We start from the raw sequence: 16,102 nt of genomic DNA on the forward strand, positions 1-16,102 counted from the left end.
ATAAAGAAGTTCTTTGTTCAAATGGTTCCTTTGGAGAAATTCCTTAAACTGTTAATCTCCTCCTCCTCCAATTTGGAAATGTGTAGGTACTGGCCTAGGAACTAGAGATGCCAAGTAAAGAATCTTTTGTGGATAACCTATTTCTTTGTGATAATTCCTCCCATAGACTAAGAGGCTGCCATTAAGAAACAAACTTCAGACCTTCAGCAGGTTCTCCCCTCCACTCCGCCCTTCTCCGCGAGGATTATGGGGCCCATCCTCCTTTCTTCCCTGCCAGCTTAGTGCTTATAACAAAAATGCCACAATGGGGGGTGTTGTGGCTGCTCTTTATTTGGATTAAAACTTCATAAAAATAGGTTCAAGAATATTCCTTCAGACTTTTTTAAGAGAGAGCCCCCAATACCTAAGACAGGAAGAATAAGAGTAAAACCCAAGACAAACTTGGCCATTTCATGGGTTGTTCTGGTTGGAAACACTGTACTCTAAACATTTACTACCTTGCTAAAGGATAACACCCTGAAAAATAGTGTGAGAAACAGAAGACCAAGCCGTGTGGAGAGCACTGGGCTCCATTTCCCTGTGTGATGATGCTTCCCTATTCTGAGAGTATTCTAGGTAGCAATCTAGATCTTTTTGCTTCAAACCTTTGTAAACATTCAGCCACCTCCCTGGATAAAATTGCTGACACAGCCTCGAATCTGGTGTTTATTTCTCCACAGATGCTATGGAATCCACCTACAGTGATTATACATTGAGTTTGGAGGATCAGTATCCCAAATAATCATTTCTCATTGTCCTGTTAGCCATCCCTTCATCACAGTAGCCTCCAGATGGTGTGCTCAATCTTGCTTTTACTTTCTGGACTACTTTTCAGAGAATTTCTCCCCACACCCCCATGTTCTTCCCTTTTGACACAGCCAAAGGGTAGCTCTGATAAGATAATGTGTACTTTTTTTCCTCCAAATTGTTTATTTTTCATGAAATAAAACAAAAAGCTATTGAAATCAAAATATGCAGCCATTACATGGGTGACTCGGTGATGGGAAACCCATGGGGATTACAATTGAGATTTTAAAAAATGTACAAAATGACCCTCCCTGGTGGCGCAGTGGGTTAAAGGACAGCACTGAGAAGCTAAAGCCACTTCCGCATGAGTTCGATTCCCGCCTGCCCCAGAGGTGACCACATGGCGCGGCAGACCTCTCCTGACCCGCCCGCTGCTCCCCTCAGCAGTGTACTTCGTCGATCTGCCTGTTCTGCTCCCCACTCTGTCTCTGGTGAGGCCTCTCGCCTATACCCCAGTTCTGTATGCACAAATAAATAAATCTTAAAAAAAATGTACAAAATGATGTAAAAATAAACTGTTATATTATTAAAAAAAAAAATGTGTGGCCATTAGACTCCAGCAAAGCAGAGATCAAGACCTGCCACAAAACTCTGACCTTCACTTAACTCTAAGGTCATATTGGGACTAAGCATGAGGAAATTTTAACTGTCTTAAGTTTGTAGGTAAGATACATTCTGCATATTAGCTGCCTCATCTCAACAGCAAATTATATTTAGAGACAAATTTTTCTTTGCCCTATTTTAAGAGAAAACTCCAATAAATTTATAAGATGATTCAGAGTGTAACATATAAAGAACATATTTGTGCAAATGTTAGTAATTAGGCAAAATTATCTAGGAAAAAAATGAGATAGTAGATTTTGGAGAGGTGGTATATGATCATTCTGTTTATATGCTGATTACTCATTTCTTTTCAAATATATTAAAATGAAGACTAGATATCTTAGTGTCTTAGGCAGAGATTGATTTTCCTGTTTGGGATATAAATAATGAGATTGTAGGAAAAAGAGTGAACTTACAGAAATGGTCTCAGGGGCCCTCCCTGGTGGCGCAGCAAGTTAAAGCACAGCACTAAGAAGTTAAAGCAACTTCAGCATGAGTTCAATCTCCACGTGCCCCAGAGGTGACCCACATGGTGCGACAGACCTCTCCTGACCTGCCCACTGCTCCCTCAGCAGTGTACTTCCTAGACCTGCCTGTTCTGCTCCCAACTCTGTCTCTGGTGAATCCTCTCACTGTCCCTGCACCTCTGGCCTATACCTCAGTTCTGTATGAATAAATAAGTAAATAAATAAATTTTTTTTTTAAAAAAAAAAGAAAAATTATCTCAATTGCTGAATGCTGGAAGGAGGCTGGGCTCCTACCATGGGTGGCCTGCACACCTCTGTCCTGCACAGTATGCAGGTAGCCTGGGCCTGCACACCATCGTTTCCTCACCCACCTTGCTGACTGGCTGCAAACCAGGTTTGATCTGACAAACATGATGCTTTTCTACAGTTTTCTGATTAGGCAAAACCAAGGCCAGTGGTCTCCACATTCTGAGTATAACTTAGTATCTTTGTACAACATTTCACAGAGGGACCTTTTTTTTTTTTAAGATTTATTTATTTATACATACAGAACTGGGGTACAGATCAGAGGTGCAGGGAGTGAGAGGATTCACCAGAGACAGAGTGGGGAGCAGAACAGGCAGATTGACTGAAATACACTGCAGAGGGGAGCAGCAGGCAGGTTAGGAGAGGTCTGCCATGCCATGTGGGTCACCTCTGGGGCAGGGGATTGATTGCTGCAGTGGCTGCAATAGCTTCATAATGCTGTCCTTTAACATGTTGCACCACCAGGGAGGGCTTGGAGGGACCATTTTTAAGAGCCCTTTTAAGGTATTGTGAGCTAGAGGCTACACCACTTGAGTGGTGATGGTAATGATATTCCAGCTATAACAGTCCCTATCACAGCTTCCTAGCTATAGCAGAGCTGTTGATCACTTCTACAGGAAGGCTAAGGAGGAGGCGTGCAGCCATGGAAACCACATTCTTTTTATCAGAACTGATAGCAAAAGAGCAAGGTTTGGTTGGCCATGCTTCTGTCTTTCTCTGTAGTATTGTAGAAAAGCAAGGGGTCATGGGGTGGCAGCAAATGGAAAAGAAACAGTAGTCTTGGACAGCCCCAACACTTGACCTATGCTTCGGGATTCCATTGATGAGTATGTATGTATGTTTCTATATTGAGGTCACATTGGTTTAGAAATTGTGTATGATTTAGGGAACTCATTTCACACCTACTCAGACCTGTGTCCCCACTATACAAGTACCCATCATCCTTTACCATAGACCATTGGAACCCCTCTCCCACTTTGTTCCTGTCTTCATGTTCCCTTCCCCACTAGTAGCCTACTGAGGAGTTTTTAATAGTTTTCCTTGTGAATGGCTAGGCTGGTCAGAGAAGCCAGCTTGGGGGAAGTCATGGAAATCCAGGCCAGGGCTCATGGCATATTGCCTAGAATGTGGCATCTGCATGAAGCTTCCCTGTGTTCCCCCACTCTCTCTTGGTCTCTGAAGCACCCTCCACTCCAGCTCGCAACACCTCAGATGACTCCTTGACTTTATTCAATGGTGCTATAATATTGCTTTGTACTGTTCTTCTCCTCCTCACCCCTCCCCAAGGTTCTCGATTCAGAATCATAGCTTATTCAATCTTTGAAATGCCCACCAAACTGACTTCTGTGTCTTCCATCTTATGACTGTTCCATATATAATTTGCCAAATGAGTAACTACACAAATTCAGTGGTCTTGGCAATTAGTATTTCTCAGAATCAACTTAGGAGAGCTAAAATTTGGCAACCAGTGCTGTTTCCCCAAAGATTCTGATCCCCATGATCTGATGTCTTTGTGGTAAAATTCCCAGCTGATTCTGATGCATAGTTGGTTTGGAAGACAGACAGGGCTGATTCCCAGTGGGTCACAGTATCACCTCAGAGCACCAGACACCGCCCCCACTCTTAAATGTCTGCATATTTACCTTCTGCTCATGTGTGTTGAAGTCATGACAGAATGTCTTTTAAAGTTATTCAAGATGATGATAATGGGGATGGCCGTGTGGGGGTACTTGGGCTTGCCACTTTGTGATATTACTGATTGTTTGGTTGCATTTTCCAGGGTATGTTGTCAGTTAGTTTTCCTTTGGAAGGAGAAAACAAATGATTGCTTTTCACTAGACATCTGGCTTATTATTTTTTAATTGCTTTAAATACCAAAAACACCAAAGCCAAGAATGAATTTAAAATCAAACTCTGGGCTGGCTCAGCAGGTTAGGGCACTGCAGGCTAACCACAGCCACTCAGTGGCGGTTCAATCCCCTATCCTGAAGGTGACCCACATGGCCACAGCAGACCTCTCCCCTCGCCCGCTGCTTCCCTCAGCAGTGTACTTAGTCCATCTGTCTGTTCTACTGCTCACTCTGTCTCTGGTGAATGCTCCCACCACACCTGCATCTCTGGCCTATACCCCAGTTCTGTATGCATAAATAAAATAAATCTAAAATATATATATATAATTGACTTTTCCATGCTTTGTGGAATTTAGAAAGCAATGTGGTGTTTGTGCAAGTGTTTTGATTTCAGAAAGTTGAAGTCTTTATTTAACTCTATATAATGTGTATATAATAATATAATTTTAAGACACCTGCTTCAAAATAGAAACTGGGATGTTGGAGATAATAACGATAAACAAAAATTAAATCAAACTGGGCTCAATGCCCAGGAAAGCTACCCAGATTTCTACAACTGGGCAAGGAATAAACTAATGGGGGGAGAGCATAGGGGGAGGATGAGTTGTAGCTGCTTTTACAAACAACACCTACCTCTCAGTGTGGCCCTGGTGAACAGGAATTTGTCATGTGGGTGGGGGTTCTGCCCTTCTCATGTCAGTGACAAACTTTCAATATGGCTGGACTTCCTGAAATGGCCATCCTACACGTGCAATAATGCCAACCATCCTGTGTTGTGTTTGAGCTTTTCTAGTGCTGTAAACTACTTGGAAATAAATGGACCAGAAGTACAAATAGGCGTTCACGACAGCTTTAAAGTTAGAAAGAAAGGGCTTCATGTTTCCCAGGAAGCCTGAATGTCGTGTGATTTACATAAACGAGGGAGGAAATCCTCTTTGTGTGTTTAGGGGTGTGTGTCTAATACAGGAACACATGTTTTCCTGTTATTGAAATACATTCTTTAATCTTTTAAGCACATTTGAGGACCCATGTGTATCCCAGGTGTGGTGTTTCCTTTAACATAAAGCACAAAAGCAGAGCATGACTGTCAGAGAAACATATTCCTATCATAAGAAACAAAACAAAACAAAACAAATTTAAATGGGTGGACAGAGTCCTGGGCATATTGATAATATTGCCTCAATTTAGTTGGGACATTGGTTCTTCCTAATAGGACTCACAGACTGATCCATGGAGCTGTGGGCCAGAGAGAGGCCATTTATGACAAAAGGACTATACAAGCTCCTCAGATTGTGGTTGTTCAGGGGATGATGACTTTTTAACCATGAACATAAATGTAACTGGTGCAAAGCATTCAGAAATTTTTAGCCAAGTATAACAAAGATAATGGGTAATCAACCTAAGGTATTATTTGAAATTTTGTAAAATGTTTGCTAAATTCTGGTTAGGCGCAAAGTGAGAAGATTATACTGAGGCACTAAAACAGTCTTTGGTACGGGGCCATAGGGTTCTTACCGGATCGAAAGGCAGGGTGCCCACATTTCATCGCCCTCAGGATTCCTGGTTTCCTGTTTTAATGACCTCAGGCACTAAAACTACTATAAATTATGGTGTGCATGAAACAGCCAGTCATTGGAGTTCTCCCACCCACGAGGGTTCTTTTGCCATCTGTTAAGCATCTGCAGTGTTATTTGAAAATGTGAATTCTGGGGTCATATTTGAAATAAGTCTTATTAGGACTTCATTCATTACAAGAAGCACTCTCCACCCTTCCTGGCTCTTTCCATTGCATTATTTATACTTAACCTTACAATTCCCACAGTCAGGGCTCAGGGTGGATTTTTTAGGAAAGCCCTCTTAAAACAATTATATCACCCCCAGCCTCACCATGGAGGCTCTAAGTTACAAAATAAGAAGACATAGAAATATTCAAATCACTCTGTTGGTGCTGGGCTTGACCTCTGTCTGGGAGATGGTGCTGGCCATCCTTACTGTGATGGGGGTGCAGGAGTAACTGACTAAGAATGGGAGGGTCATCTTGATCCTGCAGTGTGGTGATCACAAGAATTCACATGGGGGGGAGGGCTCAGAAAGCCAGATCCTGTCATAATCAGACACAAACTAGATGCCAGATGAACAAATTTGAGAGCTAAATAGCTTCATTTCCTTTTGTGTGTGTGTGAAATATTACTCCTTATAATTGAATTCCAAAATATTTATAGCAAACTATGTCAGAAATATGTATTCTAATTCCCTAGGAAGCCAGTAACCTCCACTTCCTTTAAAATTCAGCCTTTCTCACTGAACCCCACCTCCTGTCCCTCAGTCCATGTGCTCCTGTCCCTACTCCGTAATTGTGCGCTATAGCCTGCATTAAAGACTTGATGTTACTCCAGTAAGTTGTGTCTGGGTTGAATGGATGAAGACATAAACAAAGCAAACTTTGCAGTTGCAATTATATTCTAACTGCTTGATACTGGTGGTTATAACAACTTCTTTTTAAAATTCACTTTCACCAAAGACACACATTCATGCTCATGATCATATACAGACAGATATACGGATGATAGATTTATGTAAATACACACATACACATTTATATCTCTCTCTACTGTTTCCTACTTTGCTTTCTCTGGTTCTCCCTCTTACTTGTGCATGTGTAATTGTAGCTATCAAATAGAAGCACCACTAACTGAGGGAACAGCACAGCCTGCACACCACTAATCTGAGTGGTCTTTTCTTGGCAGTGACGAACAAGAAGCCCACACAGGCATCCATCACCAAGGTCAAACAATTTGAAGGCTCCACGTCATTCGTACGGAGATCACAGTGGATGCTTGAGCAGCTTCGCCAGGTCAACGGCATAGATCCTAATCGGGTGAGAAAAGTGTCCGGTGCAGAGAGAGGGTGTTTTCCTCACACACAGCTTGCACTTGACCTTGACAGGGTGGCAGTTGTCTGCGTCATTTTTAACCAGGCTATTTTTCTATTTCAGTTATGTGACCATGACTTTTCTGATTCCTGTCATTTTCTTATGGGAAATGATAAATCTTTTCATTATGTTTGATGGAGGAGCCGAAGGGAATGCAGACTGACTAGACAAAGGCCACCGCCAGCCGTGTGTTTATCAGAAAGTACAAAGACAGCATTTAGATAGTCACGGCATAGTTATCACTATGGAAAAGCCATGTTCGTCAAAGTGTCATTTAACTCCTAACTCACCCAATGATGGCTTTTATTTGCCAAAAAGCAAGCTAATGAATGATACCTTACAAATTATTTATCAGGATCCTATTGGACTTAATGAGAGACATTTTTATTAGGTAGAATTATCTACTCAAAGGACATTCACACACACTCACCATATACATCAATAATAGGGAAGAAGGAAACGTAAATTGTAAATTTGTGCTTATAACAAAGGGAGGAAATTAGAAGGGCTCAATGTCAAGATCCTATAAGAATCCTTTTCCAAGTAACTGAGAAGGTAAAGTGTAGTCTGAATTGGCACATCAGTTAATAGGTAGTTAGGGCCTTCTGTGATAGTAGCTTCTCAGGACATGTACATATAATTCAATACTTGGAGTTTTCTTGAAGCCAGAAAAGTGTGCTCTCTGTACACTTGGTTACTATAACGATGAGCCTTAAATTTAGGAACAAAACTCTAAAAGGTGTTTCAGTCTCTGTGAGTTCTCCGATAGGGCAGCTGGAAGCAAGCAACAGTGTTTATAGACTAAGCAATGGTTATTTCTCTGTCTTTTCCAGGATTCTGCAGAATTTGATCTGTTGTTTGAAAATGCTTTTGACCAGTGGGTGGCCAGCACAGCCTCAGAAAAGTGCACCTTTTTCCAGATTCTGCACCACACCTGCCAGCGGTACCTCACTGACAGGAAGCCGGAGTTTATCAACTGCCAATCTAAGATCATGGGAGGTGAGTAGGCACCTGTGTGACTCTTGTCATTTGCTTCCTCAGACTGCTCTTTACATAAAAAGTCTTTAAAAATCAAGATGTAAGTCTCCTTGGTGGCACAAGGGTTAAAGTCGCAACACTATCAAGCTATAGCAGCCAGTGCGGCATGAATTCAGTCCCAGGCCCCGGAGCTGACCCACATGGCGTGGCAGACCTCTCCTGTCCCGCCTGCTGCTCCCCTCAGCAGTGTTTTTCAGTAGATCTGCCTGTTCTGCTTCCCACTCTGTCTAGTGAATCCTCTCACCCCCTGCACTTTTGGCCTGTACCCCAGTTCTTTTATGCATAAATAAATAAAATAAATCTTTAAAAAAATATCAAGATGCTCAGGAGGTAGACAATTCTAGGCAACTCACTGCATGCTGAATCCAGACATGTGCCACATTTTCACTCCAAAACAAAGTTACCACTTTGCTGAGGTTACCTGTGCTCTCAGGACAAACCTGTCCCTTCCAGTTATGTTTGTCTCCTCCCATTTCTGCCATGTCATGCAGAGCTCTGTTTCCCAGGCACTCTTTCTCAAGGTATTTTACAAATATTAGTATAAAAATGCTTACAGATGTAGCTCCTCACTTTTAAATAGTCTAACTCCTTCCACATTTACTCTTTGAATGGCACACCAAGAAGAACTGGGATGCATGCTGTAAGCCAGCCATCAGAGGCAACACCAACCTTGCCAAATGAACGAGAAAAATTTAGTGGATGCTTAATACATTGTTTTGAGGTGGCACTTCTTTTTAGAGAGATGAAGCTGTGCTTAAAATATAAAACCCTCACTAATTACTATGTCAGTTGAAGAAGAACGTTTCTATCATTGGTCTTTCTACTGACCTATTCTAATTTTGAAAGAAATTTTTTTAAAGGTACCGACTGTGTCTTAATCAAATGTCACATGAAGGTCACATTAGAGACATTACTGCATCTTTGCCTTGGACTGAATATAATAAATTTTAGATGAACACAGAAAAGACTATTATTCTGTCCTAGCACGTAATGTTTTCTCTATCATTTGCCATGGGTCTGCTGGATGTCGTGTGGAGGACCTGAAGGACCCCCTGGTGAGCCCCCAAGGTGTCAACACTTCTCTTAAATAGGAAGGTGCTGACACCGTAGAACTGTGAGGTCCTCCTGGAGTGTTGATGCACACACTTTTATTACAGTCTCTCTAATCCTAGCAAAACAGGAGAGGTGATGAATGGTGCATATCTTCTTCAAAGTGGCCACATCCTATGCACGAGAGTGATAGAGATGAAAGGAACGGGGATATCAAATGCTAACCTCTTACTGTTTAGAAAATACAATGACATATAGCTTTCCATCTTGTCTGTGCTGCCAAACTGTTGGAGTGCACTTTGCTTTGAAAGTCCAGCCTCCACAGAGTTGGCAAAAGGTCAGGACGCACCAGGCTGAGGCCCTCACAGGCCATGTTTTCAGTGACTGGGCTGGTGGCCAGGAAATCCCAGTTCCCTCTTAGCCTTCCTTACATGGGCTTTTTCTGCTAGTTGAGGACCCATTTGTGTTTTGATCTTAAGATCCTGCTATGAAACATTTCCTCATCAGTCTTGGTTTCGGCAGTTGCTTGGATAGATAGCACTTAAGCATAGACCCCTCCCCCACCTTTACAAATCATGTGATGTTATGAATTTAAAATCTCTGTGCCCTTGGAGAGGACTTTCCCTCCAGCTTCCCCTTCACCATGTGCCAGGCTGAGTGCAGAGTGGCTGGTCTCAGCAGCAGTGGCTTTGGGAGATAAGGGGGTCCCCGACTCACACTCCCGCCCTGGCCAGGGAACCAGCCACCTGCTTCCTGCTAAGGTTGGGAGAGCTTGTGACACTTCTCTTCTTCCCCCCAATGTCAAATGACATTTTGCCTTGACTTGCATGACATTGCATGACAAATACCACAGTACCAGTGAGCATTCCTGCACTGGGCAGGCCCTCCTGTCGTAGCCTCTGAAGCTCTCATTTCTTCTCTCCAAACAGGGTCCTTTGCCTCCTGGCCACTACCAAATCCTAGACTGGGTGCTCCCTAACAGTCTTTCCAACATGCTGTTCATTTACCTTCTTGATTATTCTTAGACCTTCCCATACAATCCCACCCAAGTACATGGCAGTCATTGACCCCATGCCTGCCCATGCCCTCCAGTGCTCACAGTCCCCAAATCATGCAGAACTCCAGAGAAAATCCATATCACCCATATCAGGCTATTGGCAGTTGTAGTGTATAAAGCAAAAGGTTGATTCCTTGTAATGGAAAGAGAATAAGTTAATATAACTGAGTGCCAGAGTGAGCTGTGCCATTGGTGCTGATGGTGTGTCTCTCATCTTCTTTAGATCTCAGTGTTCCCAGGTGTAACCTGGGGAGCTTAGACTGGATGATCTCTGAAATCCCTTTCAGTTCCTTCGTTTGGAGAAAGTATAATCCTAAATTATAGCCGTATTGTGTAGGTTAATCCCTTCTTAATTTAAGAATCACAGAAAAGATTTAGGTTGAATATTGACTGGTCCTAAAGAAGGCAAACAGTGTGAATTAAGCACAGAGTAATTTGTTGCAGCATATGTGTCCTGTCTTCTTGAAACAGTTGCTTATCCTTGATCACAGTTGTACCAACACATCCCAGTTAATTAGCATGCTGATTAGTCTCCCTTTCTGCCAGTTATCACAACTTCAAGATAAAAATTGTATAGTTCGGGCCCTCCCTGGTGGTGCCGCAGGTTAAAGCACGGCACTAAGAAGCTAAAGCCACTTCAGCATGAGTTCGATCCCTGCCCCAGAGGTGACCCACAGGGCGCGGTAGACCTCTCCTGACCGGCCCGCTGCTCCCCTCAGCAGTGTGCTTCATCAGTCGGCCTGTTCTGCTCCCCACTCTGTCTCTGGTGAATCCTCTCACTGCCCCTGCACCTCTGGCCTGTATTCCAGTTCTGTGTGCATAAATAAATAAATCTTTTTTAAAAAATAGTATAGTTCTCAGTTTACTACATTCTGACCCCTTTAATTCAGGGGTGCCCACCCATGTTCAGCAGATGAGAACAGCAGATGAGAGCTATTCCCAGTTTCATACTGTTGATCTAGGACTTGGGCCACAAACCCTAAATATGCTTATTTTCTTGTGAGAGGTGTTATTTTTTGTGATTAGAAGACAAAAGCACTCCTGTAGGGCTGCTGCCCCATGCCAGGTTCCTTACTTTTGCTATCTTATTTAGCTTTTGTAGAAGTCTTTGGAAATGCAATTCATTATGTCCATTTTACAGAGAAGGAAGCAAGATCAGAGAGATCATTAGCTAGTTTGCTAATGGGTCTGGTAGCTGGTAAGTGACAGATGAGATCCAAATAGGAGCCCAGTCAGCTCTAAAAGCATCTTCCTCAGGGCCACTGAGGAGCCCCTGTGAGAGCACCATTGACCTCATCCTTGTTATGAATGGTGCCCCGTGGAGGTGGGCAAGAGTTTTCTGAAATAACTTAGCCAGCACATTACAAGATATTTTAAAAAGCTGGTGGGCAAGAGATGGTGGGTAATAACTTTTTCCCCCTCTTTTTATAACAGGAATATAATTAGGGTAATAACTAAAATTATTTTTTTCCTTTGGTCCTAAGAAGATTGTCACAGTGACCTTTAGAGTCATCTGGCTTTTTGGTTTTTTATTTATCAGAACTTTCATATACTTAACAGATAAAAATGAGGCTATTGTAGTGAACTGGGAAGATGATGGCACTCACAGACCCTCTCAGGTGCTCTGCATCTGGCCAGACCCTATCTCTGCAAAAGCTGCAGCACAGTGACTGAATGATTTTAAAAGATCAAAAGCCTAGAAGCACATTGACCTGACTCCCCTTGAACCCCAGTTTCTTTAAAAGCAGCTCAAATAAGATTGTCTCCTAAGTATCTACAACTCCATGCAGTTGTTCTCATGTATTTATGGACTCAGAATTATCCCATAGGGTCATGTTCTTCTTCCTTAAGGATGTTACACAAGAATGGATTCCTTGGGCTACTTGAAAGTCTCTCCCCTAAGCTGATATGTCCTTATCCCCAGCGGGCGGAGTGGGGGAGGATTGTTCCCTCCGAGGCACAGGGTCCAGGAGACCTTTGCATGTCTTCAGAGAGTACTGTCATCACAGAAAGGGGACACGATGCTCGAGGCATTTATGAAAGGGGAAGCTCTAACTCAGGTGTTTGTCAGTATCTTTGTAGTTGCATGTTTGGAGAATCCATGAGTATGTCAAGATCTCCAAGTAGTCTAGATCCTTCCTAACCTCAGCTCTACCTCCCTTTTCATTCATCAGAAAGAAAAATACAAAGCCATTCACTTAGTGGTTGGTCCCCTAAACGACCAACCTACAGATGCCTAAGGCAGAGACGTGGGCGTCTGACTGCTGAGGTGTGATGTGGCATCATGAACAACAGAGGCCCTGAACCCTGAAAGTGGATTGTCAGGCTCATGTAACATAGATTGTCACCTCCCTCTGAGATGGAGTCTTTTTCCTCTGCCTATTATAGCAGCAGTGATATTATACTGTTCTATGTGTGATAACACATTTGTACCTCCAAGCTGCCTTGAAGGCATTAATCACACATGTAGAACTTTAGACTCCAGGAGAGAAATTTTTCAACTAATTCATTTCAAAGAAATGTGTCTGCACCAAATAGCAGTATCAGTTTAGATAATGGGCCTGTCATATTAGGTCAAGATTCCCAGAGGAACTTTGTTATCTTGCTCTTTCATTCTTCTTAGTAAGATTCGAGCAAATCCTTCATGGCTCCCCATTGCTGTTCTGTTTACCCTGACCTTTTGTAGTGATGACTGTGACCTCTTATCCTATGCCTCTTATTGTGAGCTCTGGAAAACTGCTGGGTTGGGCAACTTCTGGGTTAAAATCACAAAGTAGATTCTTTGTAAGCCTGTTTTCTTTCTCAATGTGCGTCATAAATTATTTCCAGGGGAGGTGGGAAAAGATTTTTAAACAAGGTTTTGTATAAACGGACACGTGTTCTAGCATTTTTGCAGTGTTCTAAGCCCAAATATCCTTGGTGACTTAATCAGCTACCCCCTCCGCACCAGTTTTCTATGTCGGTGGCCCCACCAGATTGTTGGAGGCTCCATTATATGCATCTCGTTCCACAAACATTTACTGAGTACTATTTGGCAGGCACTGAGTTCCTGAGTTCATGCAAATACAGTGCAGCAGATACCTTTCCCAACTCAGCTTACCTTTCTGGGGTACTCACAGATGTCAGAAGACCAAGACCATGTGATACCACCAAGGTAATGGGTGAGCTGCAGTTTACTGTTGGTTAGCAGTGTCAGGAGGATAGAGGCAGGATGAAATGAGCTTACCCTCACTCTGGCAGTCTAGACAGTTACACTTCAGTGCTAGTTACATTCTGATTCTGAAATGTTTGGTTTTCCTCAAAGCAAGCTATTTTGAAGTCCTGTATCTTTTCTTCATCATCATCAAAGAGAATTTCTTAAGTACTGTCCATTCGAACACAGCCCTTCTGAGAAGGGTAGAAAACAGGCTTCTGAGAGCTATTAGAATTCCAGGGGCACGGAGCTTTCTGATGCCTTCCTGCGACCCGCATCTGCCTCTGCTAATCGGCATGCTAGAGGAAAACTGGATGGCTTTACTCTGGATGCCCCTGAGGTTGAATAGGATGGCAGGATTCAAATTGTGGCTTTGTGCTGTGTTTTTCTTCCAAACAATGCAGCGTCATTCCTGGGTGAGGTGTGCAAATGTTTCACCTTATGAGCGCTCTAGGCACAGGCATGTTCAAGAGAACTAACAAAGCATAAAAAGTGCACTACCTGTGCATCCTCATAGCATTCTTAATTTTAAAAAATAAAAGTTATATGGTCACTGGTTATCCCACTCTTACAGTAGTGCTGTAAGAGAATTGATGACATTTGCCCATAATCTTTATATTCTTCTTTCTCTTTTCATGTTTCCTGTCAATGAATAATGGCTTTGTGGGTTCTGAACTGTGCCCTGACCAGGGATATATTACAAAGAATTGCTTATCTTAAGAATAAATTCATGTGTGATTTTGCCCCTGTTAGTCAAATTTCAGTATACTTTGGGGATGTTCACACACATCTACTAGAGGTTATAATTCATATACAGGGTGAATTGTATTAAAATATTTTGCTGCTTCTTAATGCCAACATGTAGATTTAGAGCAAAGCAGGCCAGGCTGCTTTGCTGGCACCGTGGTGAGACAACAGTGATGTGCTTCTGGCCAATTTCTAAATCAAGAATTCATGTCAGAGTTCCTCTAGTGACTGTATTTGTTACTCTTGAGGAAAAACAAAATAATACACTTCAGTTATTCTCCACTATGGTGCAAACAAGGAAAATGATTTGTGAGGAACTTGCCCAAGATCCCACAGCTAATAAGGGACAAAATCAGTGCTTCAGCCAAGCCTGTCACTTATTCCCCAGCTGTTCAAGGAGTTCTGACTTTCAGGTTCCCTTAAGAAGCACAAATTGCTTCCCTATATTGAATTGGCTAAGCAGAATGAAAGATAACACCACTTTTACAAGATATTTGTGAAGATCAAATTTAAATGACTAAGTCTACATGTCCATGTTTCATGGAATGACCCTCTGCACTTCCATCACTCCAACTTCTTTATTGCAGCCAGTGCCATCTTTCCTAGACATTGTATTTCATTTCAAATTTGCTTTGTAGAAACTTTTGGGGGAAAGAAATTTAGAGTAGAAACCCAAAAAGTGAATCAATAAAATAATAGTACAAATATTTAAAGTATGCCATTGGAAAATCCCAGTTTGAGGACTTTTTCTTTTGTTTGTTTATTGGAACCCTACAATTCAGTGCTACATGAATCACTAGCCATCTAATGTTGGCTGTATCCAGTTAGGAGAACTAGTAGAAGCTATGAGTTGTTTGTGCGTCTCAATCTTTTACGTACATTTATTGTTTGAATTTAGATGATACTGCAGGTCATTATGTTGGTTCTTTTATGTGCTTTCCTATATTGCTTCAGTCAGTCATTCCAAAAGTAGTTGCTTTTGTTTTAAACAAAACTACTGAAGTAGTTTAGGATTACTTCCTCAGATCCCATCCAAGTCTGTGCATGATATAAATGACTTGGTAACTAAAGATTGGGTCACAGATGCAATTTTCTCTTTTTCATTGCTCATTGGTTGTAAACTACATGCTGTGAAACAGCTGGTGACTATGGTTAGTCTTCCAGAGCAGGAGTGACATTGTGCATGGAGAACTTGAAATCATATCTTTCCGTCAGAATCTTGAGCCAAACAAAGATTCTCTAAGGATACTTCTGAGGCACCCTGACAAGACCATGGACATAGTCTGTCTGGTCTATGATTGAATAGTCTGCAATAGAAGAGAAACTGGTTGTCTCTTTCAGAGTCAACCAGAAGACATAACTATACAGTTCAGGATGATGCAAGAGTACAAATGAGACTCCTTGTCCCTGACTTGAATGACTTCACTCATTAGCTCTGTAACTTTCTCTAAGCCACTTAACATTCAGCCTCTTTGGACTTTTATGTATCATTGAGAGAAACCTATAACTTGAGAGAATGGTATGTAGAAGTGAATTAAAACATATTCAATCATATGGGATTTTTGCAACATGCTTGAAGATTTTATATATATACATACATGTATATATACATACATGTGTATATGTATATATACACACATATACATATATATAACCTGTGTGTGTGTGTGTGTGTTTTAAAACATGGAAATTACAACATACCTATTGATAATACATGATTTCTTCCAGGATATTTATCAAAAGCCCTTTCTTATGAAAGAACAAGAACTACTATTGAGCTTTGCTAATCCATGTTGGCCATAAAAATTACAAAAATATAGTTATTTCTTTGTTCTAGGTGGGAATTAGCTGAGCTATATCATAGACATTTCAAATTTCTGGAATGCTGAATTGTTAACCATGCTTATAGAATGCTGTATCTGTTGTATTTTGTGTTTGACATTTATAGAGTGCATATGTTACTGCTGACTTACCAAAACAATGATGTTGAAAATATATTGAGTGACACTGTGT

At 41.8% G+C, this 16,102-nt stretch overlaps 1 protein-coding gene across 2 annotated transcripts in view; it reads left to right on the forward strand.

Moving 5' to 3' along the window:
- STXBP6 (syntaxin binding protein 6 (amisyn)) overlaps window positions 1-16,102 on the forward strand; it is a 150,760-nt gene that overhangs the window by 94,582 nt on the left and 40,076 nt on the right. For both annotated transcript variants that reach the window (XM_004681968.2, XM_012724341.1), the window contains exons 2-3: window positions 6,820-6,950; window positions 7,838-8,003. In XM_004681968.2, the coding sequence (XP_004682025.1) occupies window positions 6,820-6,950; window positions 7,838-8,003 (297 nt within the window). The remainder of the gene's footprint in view (window positions 1-6,819; window positions 6,951-7,837; window positions 8,004-16,102) is intronic.

This window comes from Condylura cristata, unplaced genomic scaffold (genome assembly GCF_000260355.1).
Source record: "Condylura cristata isolate star-nosed mole 26May11 unplaced genomic scaffold, ConCri1.0 scaffold00013, whole genome shotgun sequence".
In the NCBI taxonomy this organism is placed as follows: domain Eukaryota; kingdom Metazoa; phylum Chordata; class Mammalia; order Eulipotyphla; family Talpidae; genus Condylura; species Condylura cristata.